We start from the raw sequence: 12,607 nt of genomic DNA, 5'->3' as shown, positions 1-12,607 counted from the left end.
AACGTTATTGATCACTGTTTACACCAGCGCCTTGTCACGACACAAAGAAAGTACTTCCGGGTCACATATTTTGGAAATATTTCAAAATAAAAGTTTCCCATGTACTAGTAAAGTATCAACAACCTGTACTAATTCATGATATGTGAAATAGTAATTGTCTAAACATTAACCATGATTCAAATTTGTTCATATTTAAGTATTATTTTCATTACATTGAGGTTTTAAACATGTTCCAATGTCAAATAAATCCCTCCAATGCAATACACTATACATTATATACATATAGGCTTTTAGAGAGAACTATTCTAGGTGCTGAAGTAAAAGTGGGGTTGGGGTTACTCACTGGTGTCCGTAGAAGCTATATGGTGCCATTTCATGGGGGACTGAGGTGTATACTGTATGTCCAGCAACACTTTCAACTCCACCCACACCTTTGGTCCCAATGCAATACACTATAGGCCTTCAATTACATATTGGCTTATAGAGACAACTTCTAGGTGCCAAAGTAAAAGTGGGGTTGGGATTACTCACTAAAGCATACTTTAGTAACTGTAACTGCAGTTGCAGTGCAGTAAAACTGCAGTTCAACCACCGCAAACTGCAATTATTGCTAGGTCCAAAACGCAGTTATGAAACTGCAATGTTGTTTTGTAAGGAATTAATAATTGGGTTGAAAATGATGGGAAATGTGCACAATTATCCAAATGTTATACTAGTTATCATACAAAGAATAATTAAAAGTATTTCTATGAGATATTATGTGATTTATTTGTTTTTTCAAGTCTAAATGCTCAACAATGTTTTTGTTGTTGTTGTGTGTGTAATTTATTGCAGAATTGCCTGTACGTTGTGTCGCAGTAAAAGGGGGGTTCCATTCTACTCAGGAGCACTTGTTTCCAAATCCACAGAGTTTACACCCAGAGGAGTGTTTCTGCTCATTTTGTGGCTTTTAAAGTGTGGCCAATCAGCTTAAATCCAATCGTGTTTTCATATTCATATAGTGCATATAGCACTGGTTGTCTACAGCTTAATATCTATGTTCAATATGAAAAAAACTATTGGATTTAAGCTGATTGGCCACATTGTTTCAAATGACAAGTTAATGAGGGGTTTGTGGTTAATTACCCTCGTAAACAGAAAGGTCATTCCATTTGATTTTAATCACTTTTTGACCACCTCCCTTTTGATTTGAATGAAACTTCCCATACATGTTTGCCCATGGTAGTAGTGGTCAGAAAGTGACATTCTTGGACCTGAATGCCAAAACATTCACGAGATAGAGCTGCCCCTTTTTGCATACCCCACCATACCATGATACATCCATATCTTCATCACTGGAAAAGATTATTGTTGGGTTTGATATAATTTAAAAGCTTAAAAACAGGGTTGTCAAACTATTTTGAATTTTTTGAAGTAAATGTTTTTTAAATAAAAAAATCTAAAGTACTGTATCTAACAACACAAACTCAGATTTGTTTAATTTATTTTCGCATATGTTGTAGTTTAGACCCTAATTGACATCCTCTGAGGTGTATGTGTTGTGTCCGCCATCAGTTGAGACACAGCATACATACTCTTGAATACAGGGTGGGCGTTATTTCAATCCTATAAATATAATTCATAGAATGGGCCTATCCCTTCAGACCACTGCAATTTAGCTGGTACACCATTGATATTGAAATTGATATTTTAACTTCCAATTCCTACTTACAAAGATGGCTGCCGGTCCACCCACTGTTGAATATCAACTTAAATGGGAATGTCTATTCTATTATCTATATTCCTATGATATCAATAGGTTTCATATGGAAGATTGACAGTCATTTAACTGATCTCTCATTCAAGTCAACATTCTCTGATATGTGGACCTCCAACCATGTTTGTGGTACCATTTGAAAGTAGAAATTTCAATGTTATTCCCATTTTAGTACATTAATCAGCCAAAACATGACACCCACCATGTTTTCAAGAGCGTGCTGTGTCTCAACCGATGACGGGCATAAACACAAACATCTCAGATTATGTCAAATATGGTCAAAAGCTGCAACATATGTAAAAAAATAAAAAATAAAAAATGTGTTTTTATATAATTGACATTAAAGTTCTTTTTTTTAAATTAAACTTTAATTTCAGGAAATTATCAAATAGTTTGACAATCCTGTATGCAAGCTTTTAAAATATTAAATTCAATTGTTTATCTTTCCCAGTGAGGAAGACATTGATCTCATGGTATGATGAGGTATGCCAAATGGGACAACTTTGAGCACCTCCCTCTCCTGATGTTCTGGCACTCAGGTCCAAAATGTTACTTCCTGACCACTTCTACCATGGGCAAATATGTATTGAAATTTTAGTTTGAATCAAAAGGAGAGTGGGCAAAAAGTGATTGAAATCAAATGGCATGACCCAGAAGTCAACATGTTGTACACTGACTCAGTTTGAAGACCAACAAGTCTGGAATGTCAACTACAGGTTCAATATTTCACCTCAGTCATCACCTGAAGGTAACTTATAGGCCATTTACTGCAAACAGCTTGAGGTCAAGGACTGTAGACTAAACACAGTGACACGGTGACATACATCCGTATAAATACAGCCAAAGTAAATGATTGGGTGGCAAAGTTTGCTACAGCCATGTGAGATTCATAACAATAATACACATTGTGCCTGTGCTTAACTCCATTCCGTTTCTCTTTTATCCTGAAAAACCCCCCATACACATATCATGCAACCACCACTATGCTTGAAAATATGGAGAGTGGTACTCATTGTAATACAGATAATTGTATGTGTAGGGTAGAGGTGAGGTAGTTGTTCAGAAATCGTGTTAAACACTATATTATTGCACACAGTGAGTCCATGCAACTTATGTGACTTGTTAAGCAAATTCTTGCTCCTGAACAAATGGGTTGAATACTTATTGACTCAAGACATTTCAGCTTTTCATTTTTAATCAATTTGTAAACATTTTGAAAAACATAATTCCACTTTGACATTATGGGGTTTTGTGTGTAGGCCAGTGACACAACTCATCTACATTTAATCCATTTTAAATTCAGACTGTAACACAACAAAATGTGGAAAAAGTCAAAGGCACTGAAGGCACTGTGTGTAATGGTTGTGGTGGAGTCTCTGTCCCTCACGGTTGGGTTCTGACTCAGGAATGGCTCCTGATGCATTGTCCTGGTTCAAGATTTGTGACCATCCGTCTCAGAGGTCCAGTCTCTCCCGCCAGTAACACTGGATATCAGCAGGTCTTCATGGACTGCAGACTGCAAACAAAGATTGTAAGGAAAAGCATAACGGTTTATAAAATAAACCCTTTGCTTTACCCACAAACATGGCATATTATTACATGTTAACCACAGTCAAGCCCATCTCTAACACTGGGATTCAAGTACTTAACAATATGGAGCCAACACTCTGTCTCTACAATGATACAAAAATAACCAAGTCTGTCAGAACAGTCAATTTAGTATTTAATTTCAACAAAACGGCATTACAAATCACATTTATTGCAGAAAACGATAAGTGACAAGAAGAATAACTTCTCACTATGGTAACACTTTTCCTTTTGAGTAAATGTGGTACTCTCGCTTTGATAAAATACATTTGAGAATACTTTAAAAAGGTTCAACATTACATAACACACAGCTTCACTACTTCATGTCAAGTAAACATTAATTAAGGCACTATCATTATCTCACTATAAACACCAGTCTCTAAAGGGATAAAGTTTGTCACATCTTCAGTGAAGCATTTTTACAGACACAATCACACCAACCATCACCATAATCTACTCTGCCTCATCATACTCATTATTTCCTCAGTTCACCTCATCTAGTTCCCTATACATCCAAAACCAACATAATTAACTACAAACAAATTAGTACTATATTACATGCTGTGCATACAGGCACAGCCTTTCTCCCTTATGGACCTTCAGGTGCATCTTCAGCTGGTGCTGGTGGGAGAACCTCTTCTCACACTGGTGGCAGCTCTATAGTTTCTCCCCTGTGTGGACCCTCTGGTGGATCTCAGCCTGTTTGGGGAAACTGAAGGTTTTCCTACAGAACGAACACAGGAAGCGCTTCTCTTTGGCGCTGCCAACTTTACTGTTTACATCTCTACTACTGTCATTTGTCATGGGCTTGTGTAGCCATTTAGTCTTCAGGCATCGTCTGAGAACAGGTTTAACATTAGGAGAGTGTGAGGAGGACGAAGGACAGGATGTGTGTATGTGTTGTCTCAGGGTCCATGTTCCAGTTGATAGATCCTATAGAAGGCAGGCACCTGTTAGGGGGTTAACCTGAGGTGGCATCAGTCTCTCTGAATCACAATTATAGGAGCAGGGCGGAACATCTCTAGCCAAATCTTTTCTCTCCTGCCGTATACTGTCCCCACAGACCACACCCTGTTGTCATGGAGACTAAGTTAGGTTGTCGTTTTGTGTTCGACTGTCTGTTTCTAGTTGTGGTTAACAGTTGAGGATGCTGTCCCATCCACTGACCTCCACTATGCTGCCTTTGTTCCTGGCTTGCTCAGTGATGTCGTCCCACGGGCCCAATGGAATTTGAGTCAATTACCTGGTCAAGTTCATAAAGTATGTGTGTTTTAGTATGTAAACATAAGTTGAATTGATTTAATTTTATGAATGAAGAGAAAATAAAAGCCAGATCCATCACCATTCCCATTGAAGATCTATTACTGTATGGAGGCTATATGTCTTTCTCCCTTACCTTGCTCCCCCATCTTTAGTCCACTCAGCAGGTCAATGCTCTTTGGTCCATCCTCTTTTCTCCTCTTTGACCAGCAGCAGATCAGGCTTCCCATCCTCCATGTCTACTGACTGTAAGAGATACAGAGTGAGAGGATGTTGGATCAAGAAATCTGATATGAGCACCCTGTTATGGAGAATCTTCTGATTGGGCAACAAGGGACTGCTATTAATACTATGCAAACATGTTAGTTGATTTGATTACTTGACACTCTTCAATGTTTTGATAATTCAAAGACATGGTCCCACACTTAAGACAAAATCCATCAAGATCTGGGCCCGTATCCACAAAGAGTCTCAGTGTAGAAGTTCTGATTGAGGATCAGGTCCCCACCGATCTACATAGTGTGGTGGAAATTCTACCTTGAACTAATAATGAAGAGAGGCAAAATCAATAATCAATTACTGTTATTAAAAACGCATTATAATGAGGAGGCTGGTTGCACCACCCACGCAGGTGAGATGGAGTGAGAGCCTCCTGTACAAAGAATACAGGAGCATTTATATAGTCAAGCTACCCCATGCAAGCATCTGCAAAACACGTGACCCTGTGTATGTGTGTGTGAGGGGAGACAACTGGGTGAAAAGGTTGCCTCAGTCTGTCACAACTGAGTGAGGACAATACGGTCCAGAATAACAGGAAGTCACTCCAGACATACTTAAGCTAAGAGTAGCTCAACGATTCCCCCAAGTTTGGCAAGCAAGCACCTTTGACTGTCGGCCCAGATGATGTATGATCGACCTGGTCTCACACACAAAGCATGAGTCTCTCGCCCAGAAACAGGCTCCAAACAGAACAATAGCTCTATGACTTGTGTGCAGAAGATAACACTTTTCCCTGTCTCCAGTTCAGCTAAAAGGAATCAGTTAGTTTCTGTCAGCTCTTGGCTGAGCGCCCAGATATGATGGGGTCATGCTACACACACAGAACAGTTAGAACAGGCATCTTATTAATGCACGCACACCTTTAGATCTTATGAGTTAGTTTCTTTGACAATCTCAAGCCCAATGCCTGGGCGTAAAAGCATATTTCGGTACATAAGCATTATTAAGGTTTAACTTCAAAATGCCCTCAAAAAAGTCTCATTCATTATAATCTAAAAGGCTAAACTGTTCCTAGATCAGCACTCCTACTCTGAGAGGGTTTGTGGATACAGACCCTGACCAAATACCATTCAGACAGTAGTTCACAGTGGGCTCACCTCAGTGAGACTGTGTGTGGTCCTGTGCTGCTCAGCTGGTTCCTCTGTGGTTTCAGGAGGAGATGTCGTCTGGTTGTCCTCCATAACCATGTTCCACTCAGGGTTCCCCAGACCCTCCTCACACCCCTCCTCCTTCACCAACAGCACCTCTAGACCCTTCTTCTGGAAGAGATACCTGAGGGCGTGTGTAATCTGTATCAGCTATGTACACACGTGTACAGAGATAACACACTTTCAACATGGCGTCCCGTGTGGCTCAGTTGGTAGAGCATGGCGCATGCAACGCCAGGGTTGTGGGTTGATTCCCACAGGGGACCAGTACGAAAAAGGTATGAAAATGTATGCACTCACTACTGTAAATCGCTCTGGATAAGAGTGTCTGCCAAAGGACTATAATGTAAAACGGTATTTACCCATCCCCACCTTGTTTCAAATCAAATTGTGTTTGATGCTTACTTACAAGCCCTTAACCAACAATAGTTAAGCTAAATATTGTCTAAATAAAATAAAAAAGCAACAAAATAACGAGGCTACGTTGACTCCGTACCGATTAGTTGAGGTAATACGTAGGTAGGGGTGAAGGGACTATGCATAAATAATAAACAGCGAGTAGCAGCAGCGTAAAAATGAAGTGTGTGTATGGGGGAGGGTCAATGCAAATAGTCCGGGTGTCCATTTGATTAGCTGTTCAGCAGGCTTACGGCTTGGGGGTAGGAGCTGTTATTAAGAAGCCTTTTGGACCTAGACTTGGCGTTCCAGTACCACTTACTGTGCGGCAGCAGGGAGAACAGTCTATGACTAGGGTGGCTGGAGTCTTTGACCATTTTTAGGGCATTCCTCTGACACCGCCTGGTATAGGGGTCCTACATGGCAGGAAGCTTGGCCCCAGTGATGTACTGGGCCGTACGCAATCCCCTCTGTAGAGCCTTGCGGTCAGAGGCCAAGCAGTTGCCATACCAGGCGGTGATGCAACCAGTTAGGATGCTCTTGATGGTGCAGCTGTAGACATTTTTGAGGATCTGAGGAGCCATGACAAATCCTTTCAGTCTCTTGAGGGGGAATAGGCATTGTCATGCTCTCTTCACAACTCTCTTGGTATGTTTGGACCATGATAGTTTGTTGGTAATGTGGACACCAAGGAACTTGAAGCTCTCAACCTGCTCCACTACAGCCCCGTCGATGAGAATGGGGGCGCGCTCAGCCCTCCTTTTCCTGTAATCCACAATCATGTCCACAATCACTGCCAGGCCTCTGACCTCCTCCCTTTGAGTCCTATACCGTAGTTACATAATTACTTAAATTGTTGTTAAACCCATCACAGTGGACATAAATGATGTTGTGGGTAAAAAGTCAAAGTTATCAATCAAAAGTCAGACAAACCTGACTAAAGTATTTTGACTTGTACAGTAGGTGCTTTTTAATGTGTGGGTCTAAAGAGTCTCAATGAAAGTCTTGGAATGAAAAGTCCCATTTTGTGTTTATTAAACAAACAAGAGCTGAATACACCATATGAAAACCACACATACATGTGTCTCAACTAAAAAATCAGTATGAACTTGATGAACGGAATACATTTTCTCATTAGGTGTCTTGGGAAAATGTGACCACCATATAGCCTACACAGCACAAACAATATGAAACAGACTTTTATATATCACACACATCTGGATGCAATATCCTACCAAGGAATATTCGACACTGAAATTTGTTACTCTCATTATCCCAAATTTCTGATAAATGTATCTTTGTCTTAAATGCAGGGTTTGATCGAAACACCAGAAGCTATCAAGTGGAATGGTTACTTCCTATTTTATAGAGTGGAATGTTTTTTCTGCTGGTGTATCTTGAGGTAGCTCCTCTCTGAGAACATCTTCCTGCAGTGCGTACAAGCAAACTTCCTTTCTCCCGTGTGGACCTTCAGGTGCATCTTCAGGTGACCAGCCTGGGCGAAGCGCATGTGACACTGGGTACAGCTGTAGGGTTTCTCCCCTGTGTGGACCCTCTGGTGCCTTTTCAGGTGGTCCTGGCGGGAGAACCTCTTCTCACACTGGTTACAGCTGTAAGGTTTCTCCCCTGTGTGGACCCTCTGGTGGATCTCCACCTTCTGGAGGCAGCTGAAGCCTTTGTTACAGAACATGCAGAGGAACCGTTTCTCTTTACTATTGCCCGATGTGGCTCCCCCTCCTTGAGCCCTGTCATCTGAGTTCAATACCTGATCGAAAAGGTGTGAATTGGAATGCCCCATCGATGTGGACACTAGGTCGCAATCCCTGAGCGCGTGTAAAGGGGAGTGAGTTGTGACATTTGTATTTGTCTCTAAGCTTTCCCTGTAATCTAAGACTTCTCTGCCCTGCGAGTGTCCGTCTCCTAGGTGACTATCTGCATTCCATGTGGGAGGAACATCCCTCTCCACTTTCACAGTCATCTCATCTACAACTATAACCGCCCCTTTCTTATCTAGGCACCCTTCAGAATATACACTACTACTGTACTGGTTATAGTCCCATTTTGACTGATCAGTCTGTCTCTCTAAATCCAAGGATATGTTGCCAGGGTCCATCTCTGTAGTGTAAGAACAAGACGGATCATCAACTTCAGTGTCTAATGCATCACCATCTACATGGGAATGAACCAGCTTCAAGATTTGTTGAAATACCGGTAAATACTCTGAGCCGGGAGCAGGAGGACAGCCCAGTCTCTCTGGATCTGATCCTGTGTGTACAGTTAAAGTCTTGGTCTCTGACTTGAGGACGGCGTTCGGGGTTCCACTGACCTCCGTGATGCTGCATCGGGCCCTGGGTGGTGCTGTGGCAGTGGTGGGGTCTTCTGTGACTCCAGCTACTCCAGTCTGGATGTCTCTGCTGTGCCGTGGATCCTCCTCTCCTTCAGACCTCTCCTGCTTGACCTCAGGGCCAGCCGCCTCTGCAGACTGACAAGAAGTGGGGGGGTTATTACCGGTACATGAGTAGAATTTGATAAATGTTGTAAGGAAGTCTCACAATCTCCTCTATGGAAGATAAATTAGGATGTACATGTAAGCAAGTGAAAAGCTGAGGGAAGCCTTTCTGAAATAAACAGACATTTCATTTATAAAGTAACACATTTTTATGTAACACTATTACACTAACCTCTATTATGATAACGTGCTGGGTTGAGGTTCCACTCCCCTCATCAACAGTGATTGGTTGGTCATCTCTCCATGTATTGTGTCCAGCTGGCTTCGCAAAGCTCCTGTGGCCTCCAGTGTAATGTCCTTCACCTGAGAGAGTGATGGGGGTGAGGGTAACTCTGGGTTTCCCAAACTCCATTCCTCAGGACCCAAAGGGGTGCACATTTTGGGTTTTGCCCTAAGACTACACAGCTGATTCAAATACTCAACTAATCATCAAGCTTTGATCATTTGAATAAGCTGTGTAGTATTAGGGCAAAAACCAAAACGTGCACCCCAAGGACTGAGTTTGGGGAAACCCTGGCGTTAGCTACTGTCAATGCTCAATGGTATATTATACACCATTGAGAGTCTGCAATTGGCAAGGATAAGGTAACACTTCTCATAACTTATTGATATACGATTTATTGATCCATGTATAATGTTCCATGCATCATATTGTTTTCATAGAGTAAATAATAGGAAACGCAGTAAATCAAGAATCTTGTTAGAATATGATAGTGTGTTTGCACAAGTTAGCTAAGTAATTTGGGGAATTATTGCGTACAATCCCAAAACTGACCAAGACCAAATTCTGGGTAACACATCTGAATACATTTGCATAGGGCAAGGGGGCGAAATGCATTGCCGTATATATATATGAATGCAGCCTTCTGCAAAATGTACCTCTTGCCATTCCTCTGTATCGGTCGACGATCTTGACACTACTGGGACGACTGGCGAGGACGCGCTCTCGTGTTGTCTTTTCTGCGAGTTCCCGGGCCACCTTCAGTTCCAGTAGCTGTAGTTTCTTCCGCAATGTCCTGTTTTCTTTCTGGCTTTGAGTTATTTCCAAACGAAACACTGCATAGTCGTCGTCAACGAGTTTACAGATCTCGGCCACGGCTGCATTCGCTAGAACCTCCATGATGGAGGCTATTTGAGTGTGAAAAACCATACAGTTAGAGTTCCCAGCCATTATTAGCAGCTCGACAACTAGCGTTACCTAGATAACATATCAACCAAGTCCTGTCTCCAACGCGAATTAAACACTACTTGGGTTAAGTATGTGATGCTGTGCAGTCAAGTCATATTGCGTTCCAGGGTGGTAATACACATCTAAATATTAACAATAACAACTCTTAACGTGGATCTTTGTCACTGTTCACTTCCGTTCGTCTTAGTCTTCTATGATATCATTGCCGTCCGCAAACAAACTTTTAAAGGTGCATGCCGCCACCTACTGTGTTGGAGTGTGTCAATCATGCACTACTAAGAATGAATTATGCACTACTAAGAAAAAACTGGGGGAGGAGGGGGGGGCATGGAAGCTCCATCATTCTGCACTGTAGTCATACCAATCTGTCTTACATCCTCTGCATATGAAACATCCTGACTGATTCTAAATCTCTGAGCTTCTCTAGCCTCTCGCTGCATCTGGCATCCACCAAATGGGAGGGAGGGCGACGACGTCATACAGGAAGTGAAATAAATCAAAAACCCATCCCACTCCTTCAATCATAGTCCAAATCGCATCCCAACACAGGCTCAGGGGCCTGTGAAAGCGGAACATTCATTGACAGGATTACTTGTAATGTCTCTGCTATAAGCCCCCAAAAAAAAAAAAAATGTTGAGCCGCACTCAATGGTTACCATTTTCTTCGATTTTTCTTTCTGTTTGCGCTTTGCAGTTTATAACCATTGCAAGTCATCGTTCAACATGTAAGGATCTCTCTGTTGGCGAGGAACATTCACTAGTGTCTCTAATCGAACTACCATTGTTTCCAAAACGTAACTCCCTTCTCCCCGACGGCCCTATTTTTGCCACCTCTGTCTCCTTCACCCTAACAATTCAGGAATTTTGGCGCATGTTTTCCACCACAATTGCAGCATTTAACAATCTGGCATATAATGTTTTGATAGTCATCCCGTTTACATACACTACCGGTCGAAGTTTTAGAACACCTACTGATTCAAGGGTTATTTATTTTTAGAATTTTCTACATTGTAGAATAATAAGACAGTAAAACTATGAAATAACACATATGGAATCATGCTTAGAAGGCCAGCATCCCAGAGTCGCCTCTTCACTGTTGACGTTGAGACTGGTGTTTTGCGTGTACTATTTAATGAAGCTGCCAGTTGAGGACTTGTGAGGCGTCTGTTTCTCAAACTAGACACTAATGTACTTGTCCTCTTGCTCAGTTGTGCACCGGGGCCTCCCACTCCTCTTTCTATTCTGGTTAGGGCCAGTTTGCTCTGTTCTGTGAAGGGAGTAGTACACAGTTGTACGAGATCTTCCATTTCTTGGCAATTTCTCACATGGAATAGCCTTCATTTCTCAGAACAAGAATAGACTGAAGAGTTTCAGAAAAGTTTTGTTTCAGGCCATTTTGAGCCTGTAATCGAACCCACATATGCTGATGCTCCAAACACTCAACTAGTCTAAAGAAGGCCAGTTTTATTGCTTCTTTAAACAGGACAACAATTTTCAGCTGTGCTAACAATTGCAAAAGGGTTTTCTAATGATCAATTAGCCTTTTAAAATTATACATTTGGATTAGCTAACACAACGTGCATTGGAACAGAGGAGTGACGATTGCTGATAATGGGCCTCTGTATGCCTATGTAGATAGGCCATTTAAATTCTGCCGTTTCCAGCTACAATAGTCATTTACAACATTAACAATGTCTACACTGTATTTCTGATCAATTTATTTGAAATGGACAAAAAAATATGCTTTTCTTTTCTCAAAAACAAGGACAATTCTATGTGACCCCAAACGTTTGAACGGTAGTGTATATTTTGATTTGTTTAACACTTTTCTTTTGGTTACTACATTATTCCATGTGTGTTATTTCATAGTTGTCTTCACTAATATTCTACAATGTAGAAAATAGTACAAATAAAGAAAAACCCTTGAATGAGTAGGTGTTCTAAAACTTTTGACCAGTAGTGTACACTTACATCCAAATATTTTGCATTTATCACACTGCGTTATGTTCGGCCACAAAAGGCTCTTACATAACCCAAATATGTGAGAAGGGAGACTAATTCAAAGGACAATAGAATGGATGAAGTGGGCTTCCTCAATCCATCCACCATGCAGGTCAGTCGGCGTGCACCAACCATTCCATCTACTTCTTCAGTGATGTCTTTTGCTTTCCCTTCTAGTGCCACCCCAGAGATGGCGCCCTGTTTTGATGATCCACACGCGACACATTCCAATCCGATATCTTTATGAGTCGCAAAGCACGCTCCGTCTGCTCCGGACACACACAAACAAAATAAGCCCAATTCTTGTTATTCTCACGGATGCCACGTCATTCAAAGCCGTCAGTTTCAAACAAAACATCCGCTTCCGACATCTTCCTACGTTAAGTCTTCACTTAACTACCACTACTACTTCTTCTGTGGGGTTTTTTCCCCAATAAGGTGTGTTGCTGCCACCAACTGGACGGGGTTGGAAAGAAAACAAG

At 41.5% G+C, this 12,607-nt stretch overlaps 2 protein-coding genes across 6 annotated transcripts in view; both read right to left on the bottom strand.

Moving 5' to 3' along the window:
* LOC118361887 (zinc finger protein 8-like) overlaps positions 1-12,607 on the bottom strand; it is a 47,736-nt gene that overhangs the window by 16,196 nt on the left and 18,933 nt on the right. The window contains exon 7 of one of the 5 annotated variants that reach the window (XM_052485292.1): positions 2,952-3,272. The exons of the other annotated variants lie outside the window; for them this stretch is intronic. Coding sequence (XP_052341252.1) covers positions 3,189-3,272 — 84 coding nt within the window. The 3' untranslated portion in view covers positions 2,952-3,188. Of the gene's footprint in view, positions 1-2,951; positions 3,273-12,607 lie in introns of those variants that run through there. 5 annotated transcript variants of the gene reach the window in all.
* Positions 7,438-10,734, bottom strand: LOC127913396 (gastrula zinc finger protein 5-1-like). Its single transcript, XM_052485340.1, has 4 exons — positions 10,486-10,734; positions 9,815-10,063; positions 9,108-9,238; positions 7,438-8,908 (listed from the first exon to the last, which is right to left on the bottom strand). The coding sequence occupies exons 1-4, from the start codon at positions 10,601-10,603 to the stop codon at positions 7,790-7,792; spliced, it is 1,617 nt and encodes a 538-aa protein (XP_052341300.1). The 5' UTR covers positions 10,604-10,734; the 3' UTR covers positions 7,438-7,789.

The sequence above is a fragment of the Oncorhynchus keta genome, chromosome 29, assembly GCF_023373465.1.
Source record: "Oncorhynchus keta strain PuntledgeMale-10-30-2019 chromosome 29, Oket_V2, whole genome shotgun sequence".
NCBI classification, from domain to species: domain Eukaryota; kingdom Metazoa; phylum Chordata; class Actinopteri; order Salmoniformes; family Salmonidae; genus Oncorhynchus; species Oncorhynchus keta.
Note: the sequence above shows the minus strand (reverse complement) of the source record. Positions and strands in the feature narration are given on the sequence as shown.